The following is a 22,775-nucleotide window of genomic DNA, read 5'->3' on the forward strand; positions in this document are numbered from 1 at the left end:
ACTATGACACAGCATTTTGCTGGAATGTAATGCTCCTTTCTTTTGGTGAAGCCTTTTTTTCTCCACTATTTGAAGTGTGGGAGTTTGGATGCTCCTTCTTCAACAGAAGAGAGTGGAATAGTTTTGTGTCTGTATTTCGAATGAGAATAACTAATGGGCAGACTGGATGGACCGTTCAGGTCTTTATCTGCCGTCATTTACTATGTTACTATGTCTGTGTTGTTTCAATTACTCCCATATTGACTGGATAAATGTCTCGTCAGGAAATGCTAGGGAGGAAAAGGTCATAGATTAAATAAATTACTACTTCATGGAGCTGCTGGTTCCAGAAGTGACAAGAAAGGGGTTATTTTAAATACTGTCATTAGTGGAATGCAGTACTTAATACAAGAGGTAACGGTGTTGGGGCCATATTATAATGCAGATCATAATATGATCAAATTTAAATTAATGACGAGAAAAAAAGACACTAAGGGAGAATTTATCAATGGACGCTACCACGTTAGAATGCATTAATGATTAGCGCTTGTCAAATGCTAAAGACACTCATAGGAAAATAGGTGTCTTTATCATTTAGCACTCATTGATAAAGTCCACACTAAGGCCTAAATTCTCTATTACTGCGTTTAACTTAGGCGTGCTTTGGACATCGGATATAAGTGAATAATCATGGAGTTAAGGGTCTTAATTAATGTTAATTGGGTAATGGACGACACATAGACGTCCCTAGGTAGTACATAACGAACTAACGTCTATCGAAAGCATAGTCCCGTCTGCAGCTCTGGACGTGGGCGTTCCGTGGGCGGTCTATGGGCGTGCCAAGTGGGGACGCAAGATAGGCGCTACCTGGGCGAACGCGTGCGTCTAACTCTCGTGAATTATGTAGACGTAAGAAACCCTGGTCTAACTTGGATTTCAATGCCGTTTCAACTATCGTAATTGCGGCTCTTTGTTACACGCGAGGCAGACGTCTGCTGTATTTTTTATCAATAATTCCAATAGTGAATTTCAATAGGTATTTTTCATCTTTTCTTTGTCCTAATAAATATAATGACACCATAACAATGGAACACATTATATTGCATGGATAACAAACCACATTTCAGCCCAAACCATAATATAATATTCCCATGGCTTTTACAACCCCCTTTTTTGTCTCAACAAACAGCACTGCAATCGGCTCTCTTTTGAAAGCAAAGAAAAACCAGCACACATTATCAGCACTTAAAAAGAGAATAAACAGATACACACCTTAACATTCCAGCTTCCCTCATTGCAAAATGGAGGTGTTCAGTTGCACAAAACTGACCTCATTGTGACCTCATCAATCTGCATCTTCCAAAGTAATATGCCACAATTAAAAGACGTGGTGGGTGTTGAACCCACAACCTCTGGATGTTAGCAGCATAGGCTGGGCTCCTAACTGATAGAGCTACAGCTGTTTGACTGAGCTGTCTGTGCTTCATTAGGTATCATATCAGGATGAACTCAAATAAGTTTAAGCAAAGGAATGCCTAAAGATTTGGAACGTTTTCAAGTAGAAAACAAATATGAAATATGTATTAAAGAATTGCAGCACAAATAACGCCTAAACGGAACAGATTATTTACAGTCCTATATGCATTAGTACAGTGCTCAGAATGAAGATTAGCGTGTAAGAAAAACAGAGCTCCACCTCACATGCATTCAAGCACACTTGGGAATATGGGTTTGGGGCTCAGTGAAAGCAGCGCTTTTAGCCATTGAGCTAACACTCTTTTGTCTCAGCCTACTATGACATTATAGCTAAACTCCTTTTCCCTTAGCACTTCACTAAGATATGATATGACAAGGGAGCGAGAGGAATTGGAGGTGTGGGTCAGTGAGGAAAGGCACTCTCTACCAATCGTGCGGCCTTTGAGGGTTCAAATCCCAGCCTGTATTTTACTTGTGGCGTATCAGCCTTCCAGGTGCACTTTGATGATGGTTTCCACTTCTTATAGGAGTTGAATATAACATTTCTCCATTTAAACATGGCATACGTTGTTAGTTTTGATCGTGGTAAAGTATACATTTCTGAAATGGTGAAGAAACAATAATATACAACGTCAGTAAGCGGTATAAGCAAATCCAAACTGCTATAAGCGCAAGAAAGCATTTGTAGCTCAACACGCTAATGCTCCTTTTCTGAGCTTTGCCATCTAAAACTCCCCGGTTTGACTCCCACCTTTGCTCATTTTAATAAGGTCCTAGTTTTTTCCTATTAGATCTTATAACATTTCCCTTTGCAGGCAAACCTATTTTCAACTTACCATGGCTCGGACATCCTAAGCAGTGATAAGCAGCAAGATGACATTTGTGGATCGCCTGGTTAATGTGCTCTCATCACTGCTTAGGATGTCCAAGCCATGGTAAGTTGAAAATAGGTTTGCCTGCAAAGGGAAATGTTATAAGATCTAATAGGAAAAAACTAGGACCTTATTAAAATGAGCAAAGGTGGGAGTCAAACCGGGGAGTTTTAGATGGCAAAGCTCAGAAAAGGAGCATTAGCGTGTTGAGCTACAAATGCTTTCTTGCGCTTATAGCAGTTTGGATTTGCTTATACCGCTTACTGACGTTGTATATTATTGTTTCTTCACCATTTCAGAAATGTATACTTTACCACGATCAAAACTAACAACGTATGCCATGTTTAAATGGAGAAATGTTATATTCAACTCCTATAAGAAGTGGAAACCATCATCAAAGTGCACCTGGAAGGCTGATACGCCACAAGTAAAATACAGGCTGGGATTTGAACCCTCAAAGGCCGCACGATTGGTAGAGAGTGCCTTTCCTCACTGACCCACACCTCCAATTCCTCTCGTTCCCTTGTCATATCATATCTTAGTGAAGTGCTAAGGGAAAAGGAGTTTAGCTATAATGTCATAGTAGGCTGAGACAAAAGAGTGTTAGCTCAATGGCTAAAAGCGCTGCTTTCACTGAGCCCCAAACCCATATTCCCAAGTGTGCTTGAATGCATGTGAGGTGGAGCTCTGTTTTTCTTACACGCTAATCTTCATTCTGAGCACTGTACTAATGCATATAGGACTGTAAATAATCTGTTCCGTTTAGGCGTTATTTGTGCTGCAATTCTTTAATACATATTTCATATTTGTTTTCTATGAGTTAAATCAAACTTCAGAGGGCTTGGACAGGTGTTGAAGAATGATCCAGTTAGGGGGGGATGTTTTTGGTGGGGGGAGGGTGTTCAGCATGAGAGAGAACAGGTTGCATTAACTATTAGACAATGGGCTGCACATAATAAAAGCTGAAGCAAAATATTGATATGTAAAGGCAAGGCTAAAGAGTTACCAGGTGTCCTGGCTGAGAAATGAATATAACCTATTTGCTAACCTTACTCAAGACTTGAACCCCCTGATGTATGGACGATGAAAAAGCAATGCCTTAAGGCATAGAGCTATAGAGGTAACTTTGTTTAGAACATAGAGCTTAGAGATGTGAAGGAAATGACTACAACGTCACTACAGCTGTATATTGCAAAACCACATCCAATGCACATCCAATTAGATTTGAATCCTAACGGTTTCTATGACGTCCGCCGCTAATTAGGCGTGCTTAGTATATAGAAAGCTTTGGCACAGCCATTTTGCCTATGTAAGACCCCCTCATGTGAGTTGGTGTTTGTGGTGTTCTGTTTCCTCAATGATGAAACTTTGTGCTATGACTTGCTTGTTCTCCTTTATACTCCCTTCTGCCTTTGACACTCCTCCCCACCCCCATTATCTGTATTTCCTTAGTTTATGGATTTTTCTGGGTGTTGGTGTGAGGGATTGTTGGGGACTTAAATTTTGTGTTAAGTGTGGAGGGGAATAAATTGTTAGGGAAAAGAAGGGGCCAGGTCAGGTTACACACAGATGCCCACACCCACCACTCTCCCTGCTTTCATAATGTCATTGTCTGCCCCACCTCCATTTTCCATAGTAGCAGAGTACACCAAAAAGAAAGAGCAGAGGGGGCCTACAACATTCAATTAACTCCATGTGGAATGGATGGGAACCTTTGTTTAAATATGGGAAATATGTCATCAACCAAGGCAGCTACTGCACCAGATGGGATACATATTAATGAGATTCTTAAGTTGAATGCAGGAGAGGTGTCTAGATATGGCCAGACTTGGGGGAGGGGGGAGCAGAGATATGCTGGATAGTAGTCTTGAATGAGAAAAGATAAAAGCAAGAGGTGGAGGATGTCATGGAGGCAAGGAGAGATTAGGGATGCAAGGGTATTTGCTAACAGAAAGGGTGAAAGGTTGCCACTGGGGATGGAAGGAGATTAGGGAGTAACACTAGGTTTTGAGGTGGAATGGAGAGATGGCATGTAGGTTCCAGCCCTCTCCTCCCCTCCCCTGGTATGCATCAAGGAAAATAACAAAAGAGAGGGACAGATGTTGATGCATAGGGAGCTAGGTTGTGAAAGGTGGGATAAGAGGATTGTAAGGGATAGCGCTAATGAGCATGCATGAGAGACCTGCATCTAATGGAGGTGTCAGCCATCAAATCTACCACGATGCATATCCATTAGGGGTATCCTCAAACCCTTAACTGGCCTAGTGGTCGTTCATGACACTGTTGGGACATACCTCTGTAAACCACATGATACAGCAATGTAGCTCTGGGAAGCACCTAACGAATACAATATAAGCTGAAACACAAACACACTGTCAGCTATATATGTTTCATTTATTTGATGGATTTTATTGTAAAACATAAATCCATTGACTTGCTGTTGTACATAATAGATGGAAATATGCATAATATAGGATGCAACCACAAAAAACAAAAGGGAACAAGCCTGAAGAAGTATTTAATACCTTATTTAACTCAGATGGTGCTCAGAATCCACGGATGGAATACAAAAAACTCAGGATGGGGAACAAACCCCTAAAGAGATTGGTCATTGAAAGTGCTTCATTCTGTTTAGCATGTCCATAACATAGGTGAGTATTCAATGATTCCAAAAAATATAGTTTCAAAACGTGCAAGCAAACTTAACTTAAAAGTCCATACAGCGATGGTCCGGCAGGGTTCAGACGCGTTTTGCCAAGGAGGCTTCTTCAGAGAACCCGCTGTGCTGTGTGCAATTAATAATTAAATGCTTCCTGGTTCAAAGAAAAAAGTTTTTCATTTCCTGTGACAAGGATGAAGTCAGGCAAATGTCCAGGCTGCCAACAGATGGCAACGGGTTGCACCTTAAGATGAAGTCAGGCAAATGTCCAGGCTGCCAACAGATGGCAACGGGTTGCACCTTAAGATGAAGTCAGGCAAATGTCCAGGCTGCCAACAGATGGCAACGGGTTGCACCTTAAGATGAAGTCAGGCAAATGTCCAGGCTGCCAACAGATGGCAACGGGTTGCACCTTAAGATGAAGTCAGGCAAATGTCCAGGCTGCCAACAGATGGCAACGGGTTGCACCTTAAGATGAAGTCAGGCAAATGTCCAGGCTGCCAACAGATGGCAACGGGTTGCACCTTAAGATGAAGTCAGGCAAATGTCCAGGCTGCCAACAGATGGCAACGGGTTGCACCTTAAGATGAAGTCGGCAACATGGCTCCTGGAGAGCTACAGATCCTTGGAAGGGTGTAATAGTTATTATCCAACTATGATGCCCTCGATGGGAGTTGAAGCTGATGAAGATTGGCACTCAGGCCAGGATGCTATCTGGATGAAAGATCTGCAGTGACTGAACCGTGATATAGAGGCTGTGGCGTGTACATGCAGAGGAGGTCCAGCGGAGCCCCAGGGTCCATGCGGCATGACTGGCCTGGGAGTGTTCAGAGGACATAGTGGGTCCTAATGGGGGTCCTTTCCTTTTCCCTTTCCCCGGCCACGGCCTCGACTCCGGCCACGGGTGGCCGGGGGGGAACCTTGCCTGGTGGGAGCCTGGCTGGAGGAGGTCTGGGAGGTGGATTGAGGTCCAGGATCCCCATGGGAGGCAGTCTGGGTGATGAGCTGGGGGAGAAGTTGTGAAAGAATGCCACACATGTTCTCCAGCGCCCGGCGAGTCCCTGCCTGCTCTTCCAGGATTGCAGTCTGCACAGCACGTGTTGCAGACTGCTCGGCCACCAGGGAGGCCAGGTGCTGGTTCATTACATGTGTGGCTTCTTTTATCTCAGCCACCTCCCTGATGAGCAAAGTTTGTCTTTGGTGGAGGTGGTCACCCACCTCCACCAATTGACGGTGGAGCTCATCAGGGGGGGCCTCCAGCTCATCACCCTGATGGAAATCTTCCTCCCCCAGGGCTCCAACCTCATCCACCTCTTCTTCCCCCTCCAACTCTTCCCCCTCCTCTACTGCCCTGTTGTCATCGTGGGGATGAAGGGGGGGCGCCGGTGCAGCTTGTGTATCAGTGTTCTGAGGAGGAGGGGTGGCGTATGATGTTCCAGCCACTGCTTCCTCCTCCTCCTCCTCCTCATCCCCTTCATCCCTATCAGCAGCAGAAGGAGGATGGGACGCCTCTGCAAAAAGACAAGAAAATACACATTGGTATTAGTTGAAAGCGGTAACATCTGAGAACATCATTTGAATTGCATCACAGGTCACAATACTGTACATCTGGTCATTTACAAGGTATTATGCAGGCTAACATATGGAACATTAGCAACGTATTCCACATGTTAGGCTTCCAAGAGTATCAAAACAGGCAATGGCTTTTATTATATTACTATGAATTGCATTGGTTGTATAGTACTGTTGTAGTTTAGAAAGATATAAAATATGAGTAAAAACACCAACAAGTCAATGGCTTCTATGTAAAGTGATCTTACCTTGGTGCCCCAGGGAAGTATCAATGGCTCCCACAACAGGACCTATTCCAGGACCCACTATGTCCATCACCTCACTCTCCAGGACAGTCAGCTGGAGGTTGCCGCAAGGACCCTGCGCATTAATTCGTTCCTGCTTCCGCCGGACCTCTCTCCGCAGGGCACGCCACCGTTTTTTCAGAGCCTCTATATCACGGCCCTGATGGTGTACAGCATCTATGTCACTGCAGATTCTTCTCCAGATAGCATGCTGGCCTTCTATCCCAATCCTATCAGCTTCCCTCCCAAAGAGGGAATCATAGTTGGCCCCAACTTGGGCCACAAGGATCTGCAACTCTCCATGCAAGAAATTCGATTTTCGCTTTGAAGCCATGTTGCAAGGTGTAGCCATCTTTTCAGGCTACTTATAGAACACGTTCAAAAAACACCCCCTGTACAACACCCAATGAGGTGTGATGGGCGTGGTTAGGAAGCGGGCTAAGGAACCGCACCCGAACGGCGCCCAATGGGCATAGAGAAAGTTTTCCCACCATGATGACGTCTCACGCTACATAGGCGTGCATGAGTATAAGAAGGTCCAGGTGAGCAGCGTTTCCTTTCTATACTATCCTATCGCTTATGCAGATGTTTCAGACTTTACTCTGTCTTAGTCTTTTACATTTCTTTCCCTATCTCTGCCTCCCATTTCCCTCTATTCCACAGAGCCATTAATACTGGCCATTCTAATATGTGGTTTTATCTTTTCTAGAAGCAGCTCAGATAGTAAGTCCAGGTGAGAATGATATTTTGTAAGCTACTTTGAACTATCATAGAACTAAAGAAACTAACCAACCAAAAGTGACTTCTCTTTATGGCCTTTCATTGTGTGCTATTGTTTATACTAGTTATTTTATTTCTGATATCTCCTACTCTCCATTCCACAGGGCTGATAAAAATGACTCAGAAGACTGATAAAGACCATGCTGGTATATATTTTGCTGGTACACAAATGGATATGTAAGTAAAATGGATGTGTTCATACATCTGAGAGGGTTTACTCAGAGTTAAAGTTAATTCTTTGTAGAATCTAATTACAGGCAAATTAAAATCAGGTGAGGAATGGTTCTGTGTACTAACTCATTGATAAGAATAGGTCGGGTATGTTGGGGGGGGGGGAACACTGCCATTCAATGGATATCCAATCAACATGGTTCAGGTGGAAAACTCCTAATGAGTGCCTAATGGCTGCCATATTTAATAAGGATTCTAAAGGTATGTTAGCAGCTCTGTTACTTCTAGGTGTGTGTTCTGCCACAACTTCAGTGTTTAATTTAGGAGACATAGGTCTTTGTTAACAGTTTCTCTCTATTCTTCATTTCAGACCAGAGCAGCAGCTCAGCACACCAGTTTGCACCTAGCCAAACAGTTGTAGGTGAGAATGATATATGGTAACCTTTATTTGCTTACTCTTGAGTCACTCTTCACACAGGTATCCTTAATGACTTTCAGGAACAATAGTAAATTGATAATGTTGGCCTCATAGAACACCATGGCACGCATTCCTGCTGTTATATGCACACAAACTTTTTGTTTTCAGTTAGTCTATTCCCTCACATGAGTTCTAAACAGTAGCAGTGGAGGATTACAGGTGATACTAACCCACACCATCAGCAAGTTAAGGTTATTGCCTTAACACCTATACCACGGTGACATCTAAGCAGCTCAACATATATGAGGTTAACACATTGCTTCAGGGAAGGGAGGACCTTGGGGGTTGAACCCCCCTGTTTGTGAACGTTGTGTAAACCAGCTTCTCCTCTTTTCTGTTTTCAGGTGTCTTAGACAGGCAAGTGCAGTATTGTCAGATGGAGTTTTTATAGTACTGAGAGCAGTGCAGCTGTGAGCATCTTTGTGGTTTCCACACCTGCTTTACCAAAATAGTGCAGCTCAAGAACCAGGAGGATAGATTGAGGTATCTGGCCTTTACTTCCATCACCTTCCGTGAAAGGAAGTAAAACCCACATGTCTCATTTGGATTCTCCTGGTGTGGAGCCAACTCATACTAGCAGTAACCCTATTCGTTAACAACATATCTACCACAGTGACTTATATTCTCTTCCTTATGTAGCCATTTACTTTGGAACAGGGACTGGTTTACTTTGCACATCATAGCTGAGATGTTGTCATCTACCTACAGTTGCATATACCCTTGCATTCACTTACTTTTTTCCTAGATTCTGCAATGATTTGACATCAAAGTGGCTAGCAGGTAATAGAATGAATGACAGACCCCAATAAAGATTGTCAAACTTTCTATATGTCACCTTGTTGTTATATTGAAAAGGGCCCATTCAGCAGTCCCTCCTGAACCCCTATCTACCTTGGACTCTGTCCACTAAACTTCTGATGCTACAAGGTTAAAACCACACAGGAAAGTTTAAACCATAACCAACTTTTTTATTAAAATATAAACTTTTTAAAACTTGGAAAACTTTTTTTTAAATAACTATTTACATACACATAACACAGGGAAAGAGGGTGGGTGCCCCCCAAGAGCAGCTTGAGCTACCTCAGGCGAGGGGGGCGGAAGAGGTGCAGTCATTGAGAGGGTGTATGGCTGCTGGCACCATGCCCTCTTTCGGCTATCAGCCGCAAGAGGGCATGTTCCATCCTCTCCACACACCCTCTCAATACCTGCACCTCCTCCAAGATGGCAGAGTAGGCCGCCATCTCCCTGGCCACCCCCTCCTGAGGCTGGTCGGGCTGCTCCTGGGGGGGAACAGCAAGGAAAGGGGGTGGGATGGGAACAGGAAGGGCAGGAGAGTGAGGGGAAGGGCTATGGGTGGGGGAAGGGGAAGGTCCAACAGGGGATGGTGGTGGTGGTCCTGGAGGTAGTGGTGGGGCAGGCGGTGGGGGTCCAGGGGGCAGTGGTGGGGCAGGCAGTCCAGGGGGCAGTGGTGGGGGCAGTGGTGGAGGTCCAGGGGGCAGTGGTGGTGTGGGCGGTCCTGAGGGCTGCCAGGCCTCCTCCTCCTCCTCTATCTCCTCCTCTATCTCCTCCTCTTCCTCCTCCATCTCCTCTTCCTCCTCTGCCGAGGACCAGGGTGGGGCTCCCTCCATCACCTGCGGGGCCTCCTGAGGGGGTGCCTGCGCTGCTGCTTGACAAGAGAGAAATAGGATACAGTCAGATATGTCCACAACACTTTTGAACATGACATTATTTACTACGTTATTTTCTTCAAATGCTAATAACAGGATGCAAAGCACCTACTCCACTGTAAACATCAAAATGTAGCGTAAGTAAGTGAGGCAAGTAGAACACCATAAAGCCATTGTGACATGATATCACAATAGCAGCTTTACTGCAGATTTTATGATTAAGAATGGTTTACAGCTACTCAAGCATTTTCATCTATTTATTCTGGTAAGCTGATCACAAAGAAACACACACTGGACTCATTACTCACCGGCTTGTGCACGCAATTCCTCCCTCACCCCCTCAAGGAAGGCCCGCTCCTGGCGCCTCAGCAGTCGCCCCCTTTTCCTGAGATCCTCAACCTGGATAATAGAGAGAAAGAAAGAACAGAGAGGGAGGGATATGATGAGTGCCATCTAGCACTATGGCATAACATGTTTACTTAAGTATTGACCTCTATAAGCACAAAAAATGGAGTACACTGCCCTCCAAGAGCCCCTATCCGCTTTGGTGTCTGCCTCCACCCCCTTCTGCCACATGTTTTACATGAATTTATTCACGTACACCAGCATTTCCCCTTTCTGTGCTGGAGGCATCGCTATCTCTCTACTGTACCTGGGACAGTGGGGGGGGGGGGGGGGGGGGGGTGTGTGAGGTGACATGGACAGCATCACAAGGAGGAGGTGGGATTGAACTCACAACCCCAGGGTGCTGAGGCTGTAGCCTATCAGCACTGCCCCACATTACAGCATGTCCTGGTGAGCTTACAATCATGCAGCAGGGGCAATAAAATAGTTTGGTCAGAAGGAGCAGCGTGGCTTGAAACCCCTGACGTCAGGGTACTGACGCTGTCACTTTAAACGTCATGCCACTATCTCCCTAGACCAGCAGATTGATACAGGAGTGTTTAAGGTATTTGAAATGACATAGCAGCACTTTGGGAAAGTTGATGTCAAGATGTTTCGATTACAAATGTGAAGCTTGTGACCCAAAAATTAGTTGTGTGCATGTTGTGAATGGAATAGATGCCTTCTAGGAGCTGAATTTGTCATTTGAAATCCTACTACTGCTCCTTTGGGATGTGCTTTAATTTCAGTATTCAATGTAAAAGATTTATTATGCACAATTGTAGTTTTTAAAAGGAATCAAAATTTACCCACAAAAACATGAACAATTTGATTGAGACAGGTTTCCATCATTACATTTTACATGATTATTTGTGAGGGCCTGACTTGGAATACTTACTTCCCTGGGACAGGAGGCTCTACGATTGTAGCGCCGGGTCAGGCGGGTCCAGGAGTCCCTGAACTGCAGGTATGACCTGCGATGGCCTGCCACTCTGAAATAGTGGTGCTCATGCACTAAAAAGAGCCTGGCCAGCAGCCTGGAGTCTTCAGTGGTGAAGTTTGGCTGTCTCCTGGCAGCCATTTTAGGAGAAATAACTGCGTATGAAGAACGGGCGATTCTATGACGTCACAACGCATAAAAACGCGATGACGTGTTTGTGCCGCTTGGGCGTGCTTGCAGCAGCCGCTCCGCGCTACATCAACACTATAGATTACATCCTAAACCACGCCGATATAGCTGTTATACAAAAAAGTACAGCAGAACGCTTAGAAGCTTACCATGTAAACCTAATGAAACACAATGACAATTTGTAAATTAAATAAATGAAGATTGGGAAGTGAGGTTCACATATTTTAGCTTAGCTATGCATGGGTGGGTGGAAAAACAAAATCATATTCTGTCTTTGGTAACCTTAGTCAGGACTTGAACCCCTGACCTTTGGGGAAGATACAAGCAGTGCTTTTAAGCACTGAGCTATGTTGGGGACTTGGGAATGGGAGTCTCCAGAAATGGCTATAGGTACAAGCTTTGAGAAGGGGTAATCATTGCAAGTATTTACAGGTGTATTTGATCTATGCACACCCAATGACTGTGCAAACAGATTTCAAAATTGTAACGGTTATGACGTCAGACGCTACATCGGCGTCGAGAGTATATAAGGATCTTTAAAAAATCATTATTTTGTCTCCTTTAGACTCCCGTGCGTTCGTGCTTCTGGTGGTTGATTTGTGATAGTGTGACTTTGTACTGTGATTGTATTGTTTCTCCTTTCCCCCATCTTCTCCCTTTTGTTGTGTACTTGTCAGTTGTGTCTTTGGTCTGGTATTGGTTTGAGAGATGATTGATGAGTTTGAGTTTGTCTTACATGTGGTGGCCCATGATAGATTGCTGCGCAGAGGAAGGGGTCTGGTGGCGGCCCCGGCCCCAGCCCTGGCCCTGGCCCCGGGGCGTGGGCAGGTTAGAGGTAGAGGAAGAGGTCCGGCTGTGGCCCTGGGGCGTGGCCAGGTTGGAGGCAGAGGCCCAGGCCGACGCCGACGCCAGGCCCCCAGGGTATATAGGCCCAGGGCAAACTTCCTTGATATGACAGATGAGCGGTGTATTGGTCTCTTTAGATTTAATCGGGAGACCATAGTTCATCTCTGTGAGCAACTGCAGGTGGATTTGGAGCGCACCACTCTTAGGGGACATTCCCTTCCAGTTTATGTACAAGTAACTACAGCCCTGGGGTTTTTGGCTACAGGAACCTTCCAAAGGCCCCTGGGAGCTGGGGCTGGCATCAGTCAACCGTCTGTATCCAGGATAATCAATAAGTTTTTGGAAGTCTTTTTAAGGCGTATTGCTATGTATATCCAGTTTCCGATGAGTGAGGCAGAGCGGCGACGCACAATGAGGGGTTTTGCTCAACTGGCACGTTTCCCCTCTGTCCTGGGAGCTATAGACTGCACACACGTAGCACTCAGACCACCTGCTGAAACTGAAAGGCAATTTAGGAACCGGAGGGCATATCATTCCATGAACATGCAGGTGGTCTGTAGTGCTACCATGGAGGTGACAGATGTGTGTGCCAGCTTTCCAGGGTCCTGCCACGACGCTTATATCCTGGCCCACTCCGGCCTAGGTGGCAGGTTCCAGAGGGGTGAAATCCAAGGTGGATGGCTGGTTGGTGAGTTAACGTACTACTGCAGATAAAGCTTTGCTACATTAACCGCCTTTCTCTCATTTTACCACAGGGTCATGGCTAACTTTGGAGGTGATGCAGAACAATGGACAACAGATATGTGCCCCTTTTCTAATATTGTTTCTCCTTGCAGGTGATCGTGCCTATCCCCTGAGGACATGGTTGATGACCCCAATTGTGCGTCCCCAACAGCCAGAGGAGGAGCGATATAACCGGGCCCTGAACACCACAAGGACCATCGTGGAACGTGCGTTTGGGTTGCTCAAGTCCCGCTTTAGATGTCTACACCGCTCAGGAGGGCAACTGCTGTACAGGCCCGACAAGGTGTCCAGGATGTTTGTTGCCTGCTGCATGCTACATAACCTAGCGCTGAGAAGACGGATGCCAGACCCTCCTGAGCCGGTCCAAGACAGTGACGATGATGAGGACATCCAAGCTAGACGCAGGCCTCTACCTGAGCAAGAAGAGCGTAGGAGAGGGCAGGTGGTCAGGGACAACCTAATAAGAGCCCATTTCTTGGGATAATGGTGAGTATATTTATGTGAACCCCAAACAGCTTCTCTCTCTCTGTCTGTCTCTGTCTCATGTGAGTGAATGTGATGATGCCTCTTTCTCTAGGCTGAAGTTAAAGTTCAGATGTCCCTGACCAGCAAAGCAAGAAGTTATTGGTAGCAGCTCAAGTATTAAAGGTAGAATAATAGGTAAGCTATCTTTGTTTTTGGCCTCATTCACTATGTTGCTCCTGTATATCATTCCATTAGCAGGCTTTATGATGAATTGCCCACATGTCAAATAGCTAACAGCTTTCATACTCTTGTTGCAGGTTGGATGTCCAAGACTTTCATCGTCACCATACAAGGGCATCGTAATGTGCTTCTCGATGGCCTGGTATGAGCTAGCAGTTTAGGACCTCTTGGTTTTTTGTTGTTTTACCAACAACAAATTGTATATCGACACATGCTGGTGTTAGGTTAGCATGTGTGTTGATTGAACACCCCCTTAGTTTTAGGTATAAATGACATCTATATTGGGAGCTCAGAGAAAGCAGATTGGATGAGTTATACTGCTAAAATGTTAAAACTATGGCTATCAGAAGCCTATATGCTGCTCAGCTTTCCACACCTTGTAGGAGTTAATGATGGTATGGGTCTACAAGTTTCTGTGTAGAATAAGACTAGCACCCCCCCCCCTCCCTTCTCCATGCTGGTACTTCAAGTTCAACTGAAGCTATAGGATAACTGTAGGTATTGTAACAGTTTGAGGTGGGGGACTTTTCCAATGTATTAACATGCTTCCCCTCTTTGCAGGTGTTCGGGCCCAGCTGATCTCCTCCTCCTCCTCATGTGGCTAGCATCTCATCGTGAAGCTGTTCCTGTGATACGGGCGGATCCTGTGACGTATTCCTGATACTTGTGCATAGGTAGGTATGAGACATTTGTGCTCACTTCTACTAACCTTCAACATTCCAACCAGTGTGTGTAGGTTATTAGCTCACATATGGACTCTGTAACAAGGAGGATGGCTTTTATTTCCCTTGCTTCTCTGGCATAAACCTCTGGTCTTTATTCTCTGACCTCCTTACTTTCCTGTCTTTTTCCTACATCCTGCCTTACCCTACCATGAGGAAATCTTAATATTTCACAGGCACTGACATTGTACCCTTTCCTCCTGTAGGCTGGGAGTTGATTTGGACCTAGGAGTGGCTTACTCTGTATACCGGTGTAGCTGTGATCCATCTCAGCAAACTGCAGTTGCATGTGTTACAATTTCACACCGCTTTTCTGGACTTTTGAGTGTCAATGAAATGACATAATATTCTACAATAAAAATCTTAAACCACTTAAGGATGTTGTGATTACTTACCAAAGGAATGCCATTATTGTAGCATATAGGACGGCGAATGTTAAGCGCCTAAACGGAATAGATTCATTCAGTAGTACAGTTCGGTTTTAACACCCTCAACTCCTTCAGCTGACACAATACTCATTTGAATAAAATTACAAGATACAGACCAATCACATCTCATTTTCATCTGAAACAGCACATTAGCAATACCAGATACAAAACATTTGAAAAGTTGAATTTGTGTGTGATCAAGACAGCACTTTTGAACTATGTATTCAACCATACTTGAGAATATGGATTTCGAGTCAGTGAAAGCAGTGCTTTAAACCATTGACCTACCACTTTTTTGTGTCAGCTAATTGTGATATGATAGCTAAGCTGATTATACCTTGGCACATCACTAAGGTATGCTATGACAGGGGAACCAGAGACACAGGTGTAGGTCAGTGAGTAAAAGCACTATATCGATCATCTGTAGGTTGTGAGTTCAAGTCCCGGCTTGTCTTTTACTTGTGGCATATCTACCTTCCAGGTGCACCTTGATGATGTCACAATGAGATCAGCATTGTGCTGCTTGCTACTTCCTCTTCCTGTGAACTGGAAGCCACATTCAGGTTGAATCAGTGTTTTGATTCTGTTTCTTGTTGTGAAGAATGAGCTGATTGTTGCAATGTTTTAAGACCAGGAGAGTCTTCTTTCAAGCAACCTCTCTGAAATAATGTCTCTGGCAAATCGAAAGAAAGCTTATTGCATGACTTAGGTGCCTTTTCTACCAGTCTTTGTGGAACTTAAACGAAGTTTATATGAGGTCTATATGGTGTTCAAAGTCCTATCCTTTCCACTTCCCTGGGACATGAGGCTCTTCTGTTATACCACCAGGTCAGGCAAATCCAGGAGTTTCTCAATTGCAGATATGACCTGTGATGGCCAGGCACTACAAAGTAGTGATGCTCGTTTGGTAGGAAGAGCCTGGTTTGGCTGTGTCCTGGCTACCATTTTATAGGAAATAACTGCATATGAAGAACAAGTATAGAAAAAAACATCGATGACGTATATATGCCTCATGGGCGTACTTGAAGCAGCTACTATACTCTACATCAATACAGTTCATTACATGCGCAACGACGCCGATATCGCTGTTATACAAAAATGTACAGCAGAACGCTTAGAAGCTTACCATGTAAACCTATTGAAACTTCTCCTGCCCCAAACACAATGACGTTATAAATTAAATAATGCATGTTTGGGTGGGTGGAAAAAAAAAATATTCTGTCTTTGGTAACCTTAGTCAGGACTTGAACCCCTGACCTTTGGAACATACATGCAGTGCTTTTAAGCACTGAGCTATGTTGGGGACTTGGGAATGGGAGTCTCCAGAAATGGCTTTAGGTACAAGCTTAGAAGCTTACCATGTAAACCTAATGAAACTTCACCTCCCCCCCAAACACAGTGACGTTATAAATTAAATAAATGAAGAGGTTCACATGCTTAGCTATGCATGTTTGGGTGGGTGGGTGGAAAAAAAAATATTCTGTCTTTGGTAACCTTAGTCAGGACTTGAACCCCTGACCTTTGGAACATACATGCAGTGCTTTTAAGCACTGAGCTATGTTGGGGACTTGGGAATGGGAGTCTCCAGAAATGGCTTTAGGTACAAGCTTTGACAAGGGGTAATCATTGCAAGTATCTACAGGTATATTTGATCTAAGAACACCCAATGAACGTCCAAAACGATTTCAAAATTCTAACGGCTTCTATAATGTCAGATGCTACTTTATGGTTAGGGTTAGGGCTACAGTTAAGTAGCTCGGTAGCTCAGTTAGTAAACAAGCTGTACCAGTTATCCATAGGTTATGAGTTCAACTCGCAGCTTGTCTTTTACTTGATTATAACATGAGGGGTTTATGCTGCAGGAGTGTGTTGTTGGGGTGTTGCAGGGGTGTCTAGGATGACACAGAATAGTCACTTGCATTTTCTACAATGCATTTGAATTTCTTAAGATGAAACCTTAGTGAGCCGGGGAGCAAGGTCACCGCAGCCTCACACCTCAGATGAAAAGGTTAATTTATGAGCGATCTGGGACAGTCTTCAGCGACTCGGAGCCCTCCTCCCGGCTGGCCAGAAGGAGGAAGCTTTGGCGGTGGTGATTTTGGTGGTGAGGGAGGGAGGGAGGGAGGGAGGGGGGGAGTCACCTGGCTGCTGCATCTGCACTCCTGCTGGCCACAGACCTACTGATCACAGAGCAGAGATCACAGAAGCACGCAGGTATGTGCGCATGCGTGGCTAGGGTTTATATATATACACGTATCACATCTAATTTTCATCACAAACACATTAGCGAGACTATACACAATACATTAAAAAGTTGAGCTTGGGTTTGATAAAATAAACAGCATAATTTTGACTCTGTATTACATTTATTGAACCATACTTAAGAATATGGGTGTTGCATCCGTGACAACAGTGCTTTACACCATTGAGCTACCAGTCTTTTGCCTCAACTGACTGTGATATGATAGCTAAGTAGAGTATACTTTAGCACATTACTAAGGTATGCTATGACAGAGGAATTAGAGACACAGGTGTAGGTCAGTGAGTAAAAGCACTATCTCGATCATCTGTAGGTTGTGAGTTCAAGTCCCGGCTTGTCTTTTACTTGTGGCATATCTACCTTCCAGGTGCACCTTGATGATGTCACAATGAGATCAGCATTGTGCTGCTTGCTATTTCCTCTTCCTGTGAACTGGAAGCCACATTCAGGTTGAATCTGTGTTTTGATTGTGTTTCTTGTTGTGAAGAATGAGCTGATAGTAGGAATGTTTTAAGACCAGGAGAGTGTTCTTTGGAGCAAGATATCACTTCTAAACTATCCTCTCTGAAATAATGTCTCTGGCAAATCGAGAGAAAGCTTATTGGATGACTTAGGGTGCCTTTCCTGCCAGTCTTTGTGGAAGTTAAACGAAGTTTATAAAAAGTCTATATGGTGTTCAAAGTCCTATCCTTTCCACTTCTAATAGGAGGTGAGTATGACATTCCTGTATAGCTTTCTGTGTAGCACACATCTACTGGTTCCCACCTTCCATTACTGATAATGTAAGTTCAACACCCACTCGGTACGTTTCATTTTCTAGTTTTCCTTTGAAACATAACATATTTCTTTTCCTTGTATTAATGGTAAATTGTACAATTCTGATACAGTGTTTTAGTTATGTTTTCATCATCCTATACTTATCAATGCTGAATGTGTGATAATAAAGAGTATATATAAAGTATAATTTTTTAAAAAAACAAATAACAAAAAACAAACCCGTACTCACGTCTATCACGGGTCCATTAGAGACGGTTCAGAAACCTGCGTCTATTTTGCGCACGTCTATTTTGAGGGACGTCTATTTTGCGCGACGAGGGACGTCTATTTTGCGCACGTCTATTTTGCGGGACGTCTATCTCACGCCTAAATATAGTTAATTGTTATTTACGTTTACCGGACGTCCAAAGCACGCCTAAGTTAAACGTACTAATAGAGAATTTACTCCTAAGGGGGTAATTATCATGGTGTGGTAAAAATCAAACTTTTACAGCACCTTAAGTTACTGTGGGAGTCACCAGTTGGCAGTAGCTTGGTATTGCACATTGCTGATTCAAACAGTTGGTTGAAAATCTCTTCAAATCCTGTAAATGCAATAATTTCAATCTTGCCCACTTGATACAAACAATCTCTTAAGTGTGTTACTCAGGTATCTCATTTATGGAATCTGCTACTGTTGACAATCCAAAATGAAGTGAGTTTTTAAAACATGAGTATCCTTGAAATGTTGCAGAATCAATATTAGTATTAATTTTTAATGTTTAACACCCAGTCTGAACAAACAGATCAAGGAGGTTTACAAAATTAGTAGTATGTTTAAGCTTGGAATCTTTAGATGACCCACAGTCTCAGAGTTTTCTTGTATTCATACTGTGGGCCTTTATTTGAAAAAGGTTGGAGACCCCTGCCCTAATCCAAGCAAGGTTATAAGTCCCTACATGCAATAAAGTAAACCTAGGATTGGATCAACCCTATCAGATGTATTGTGAGCCAATTGGAATCCTCAATTCATCGGCATCTCATGGATTAGTGTAACATCTCTGATGGCAGAGCAGTTGCCATTATACCTAAAAGCCAATCAGCAAAGTGATAACATGTTTCCAGAAGGGTTAAGCTGCAGCTGCACCATGTCATGTTTCTTGTGCTGGGGTTTGCATGACTGTAACTATAAGAGATTTAGTACTTTATAGGAAGACATATAATTAATTAATTTTTTTTACATATGACAACTTTATTTTGTCGTTCCAGGTAGTACCTCTGCTGCCCTGGCCTCTCTGTTGTCTGCACCTGTTCACCCTGTTTCGGTGGATCAGCATTTTTCAGATTCAGGAATTATTTCGTCTCCCAAGAGTTTCTGTGGAAAGATATCAAAATCTCATCCTAAGCCTCAGTCTGCTGGTCCTGGCAATCACAGTGCTCTTAGAACTTCCTGTAGCCAAAAACTGGAAGAATGGGCAGGGCAACTCCTTCAATTCCTAACAGATCAAAGGGAACAACAGCGGGTGTGTACGATATATAATCATTCACATAAACATAAAGACAAAAATAACTAAATCAATGCATACTTTAACATATCGGCGGTGGCATAGCGAGGGTAGGAGGTGATTGATGGGGCAGTGATGACCCCGCCCTCTTCTCCAACCCCTGCTCCTTCCCTGCCCCCTGCCTTGCACATACCTTCCCTCACCCCTTACCTGAAAATGATCTATGGCTTTTTCAATGGGTAGCTAATGCAGTTTTAAGTATAAGGGTGTAATATGCTCATTCTTTGAGACTTTGAAAATCAATCTCGCTGCTATATTTAACAAGGCCTGGAACCTCTTTAGTACTGACTTTTTCCAGCCTAGATGAATGATTGCAATAATTAGTAAGGCTGATTACAATAGTTTGTACAATTAGCCTGATCAAAATTAGATCTAATACGCCTGAAGACCTTTAAAACCACCATTTTACGTGAGGTCCAAACAGAAAACAATTATCAAACAGAATGCCCAGAATTTTGAGTCTTGTTTCTAATGGATATACCCCTAAAATTTTGGGCATCGATCCAAAAAGTACTCCCAACTAAATTGGCTAATGAGCCATTCAGTGCCAATTATTAAGTGCAAATTGGCACTAATTGAAATCAATTTGGATTTGAGCGCACATCTTCTGGGGGAAGCCACTGGTTGCCCTGGATCGGTAGCAAGGAATATTGCTACTTTTTGGGGTTTTGCCAGGTACTAATGACCTGTACTGGCCACCATGAGGATGGGTTACTGGGCTAGATGGACCATTGTCTGACCTAGTAAGGCTATTCTTATATTCTTATTTTATGTGATATTCTATAACAATGTGCGCCTAAATCCTTTAACCCCCCCCCCCCCCCCCCCCCCCCCTTATACTAAGCCATGGTAGAGGTTTCTACCACAGCCTATGAGCACTAAATGCTATGAGTGTCAAAGCAGCATCAGGGCATTTAGCGGTCTTGGCTTTACCTGCGCTTCCTGCCTGGTTGCGCCGCTCTGTGATTGGCCGCAGTCAGTTACCAGGCAGGAAGCGCAAAGGTCGCACTCCTGCATTGTGCGTTGCTCTTGTAAGACATAGGCAGCCATCCATGAGACCACGTTGAACTACCACCACTAAAAAAGGTACCAGGAAGCTGTGGGCGGCTTTGGGCATTGGGTGACTTCGAGCGGCTGCGGGCAGCTTCGGGCTTTGGGTAGCTGCGGGCGGCTTCAGGCGGCTTCGGGTTGTGGGCGGCTTCAGGTTTTGGGCGGCTGCGGGCTTCCCAGCACCAGACGCCTCAGACCACCAGGCACACCTACAAGTAGAGGAGGAAAAACCAAGTAGAAAAAAATTCTGAACCCAATTTTTTTTTTTCTTGGTTTTTCCTCGTCTTTTTTTTTTTTTAATATAATTTTTATTGAAAAAGCAGTCAAAGACACACAACAGTGGTCCGGCATAGGACCACAGAACAGGTATAGCAACGAAGCAAAACAATAAGAAATACAAATACCTCAAAGCAGAGGAGGTGCTATCGTAACAGCCAACATGTAGGCACACCCAAGCGATGGTATGAAAAATAAGAGTCTCGCCAAAACGAGTCGCAAGAGGTGCCCCATAAAGCACCCTCCTCAAGATAAGAAAGACCGCAAAAACAATTTTGTCAATAGTGGAAACCCCACACCCTACAATCACCCACCCATCCTACATACAGAACTATCCCACACAATCAGTCCACACCATCCCCAACATCCACCCACCTAACACTCCACAGACATACCATAATCAACCGAGCTCGAGAGTCACCGGTCAGGGTGCATAGTAGAAGTCTCAGTCAAGGGGCCGCTCATATCCCAAAAGGGGATCGAATTAAGGCAAGGCTATGGGGGCTGTGAGTCAGCCTCAACTTGAAATGCTCTCCACAGGGAAACGTATACGACCCTATCACGTCCAGTAGAGGCCGCATGGGTTTGAATTTCAAAAGCAGCTAGTTCCCGCATTTTGTGAAGCCATTGAGTGAAGGATGCGGGCTCAGGCTCCACCCAATGGAAAAGCAACAGCTTTTTCACCGCTAAGAGTGCAGTGTACAAAAACTTCTGATATGGTGCGGTAAAGCCTGCAGCGGATATTTCCCCCATGTCACCCAACAATAAGAGGCCATAAGACCGGGGAATGGTCCTGCCAAAGAGACCCTCAAGAAACGGGATCACCTGGAGCCATAAAGCCGCATGGGGACACTCCAAAAACATGTGCAGTAGTGTGCCCCTCGCTCTCTGACAATGAGAGCAAGTGTCATCATCCCATAAACCCATGGCATGTCCCCGAGCCCTAGAGATGTAAGTCCGATGCAAGATCTTATATTGCATTTCCCTAAGGTCCATTGATCCCGTGAATTGAGTAAGGTTAGTAAAAAGGTCCAAAAATTGGGCCTCAGGAATGTCAAGAGCCAAATCTCGCGACCACTGGGCCGCAAGCCTAGGCAGATAGGAGGGAGGGAGAGCATTTTTAAGGAGCCTATACCAGGTGGACAATGTGTTTGTCTGAGAAGGTAAGAGGGCCAAGTATGAGTCCAATTTCCCCATTGTCCAATGCTCTCCCCACCGCCGAGTCAGGGAAAAAAAGTAATGTCTGGCTTGCAAATAGGCCCAAAAATGCGTGTTCGGGAGGTCCCAACATGTCTGAAGTTGTGGAAAGGTGGGGAAAGTCCCTGTTCCCTCGTCGGAGAGATGTCGCAAGCTGACACAGCCCCGGGAGTCCCACAGTTGAAACCCTGAGGTACCCATCCCCGGGAGAAAGTCTACATTACCCACCAGAGGCAAGAAAGGAGATGCCTGTGGGGCTCGCCCCTGTGCCTTCCGCCACCACCACCAGGCCTGTCTTAGCGGTTTCAGAAAGAGGAATCGGTGATCCCCCCCAGGAAAAGACCGGGGGGACAAATGCAATAAAGAGACAAAGGAATGAGGAGCACACCATTCACGGATCCAACCTGGAGGAGAGTACCTATAGTGGCCAGAGATGCCCTCATGAACAAAGCGCAGCAGGGAAGCAACGTTGTACCTGCGAATATCAGGGAGATTCAAACCACCTTGCCTAGAGTCCAGGGACAAGGTATCAAAACTGATTCGAGCCCGCTTGTGTCACCATAAAAATGAAAGAAGAATAGACCGAAAGACTTGGACATCTCTGTTCAGAATCCAAAGCGGAATCGTTTGAAGCGGATATAAAAGTTTTGGGAGAAGCACCATTTTGAATAACGCCGCACGGCCCCAAAGGGAAAGAGGCAAGTCCTTCCATTTCTCACAAAGATTACGGATAGTCTCAATATGGTGGAGAACATTGTACTGGTAAAGGAGATGA

General features: G+C 44.5%; 1 protein-coding gene across 1 annotated transcript in view; it reads left to right on the forward strand.

Moving 5' to 3' along the window:
* The window catches only part of VWA3B (von Willebrand factor A domain containing 3B), a 411,842-nt gene that overhangs the window by 325,687 nt on the left and 63,380 nt on the right, over nucleotides 1-22,775 (forward strand). The window contains exon 29 of the mRNA XM_033949516.1: nucleotides 19,182-19,435. Coding sequence (XP_033805407.1) covers nucleotides 19,182-19,435 — 254 coding nt within the window. The remainder of the gene's footprint in view (nucleotides 1-19,181; nucleotides 19,436-22,775) is intronic.

This window comes from Geotrypetes seraphini, chromosome 6 (assembly GCF_902459505.1).
Source record: "Geotrypetes seraphini chromosome 6, aGeoSer1.1, whole genome shotgun sequence".
In the NCBI taxonomy this organism is placed as follows: Eukaryota; Metazoa; Chordata; class Amphibia; order Gymnophiona; family Dermophiidae; genus Geotrypetes; species Geotrypetes seraphini.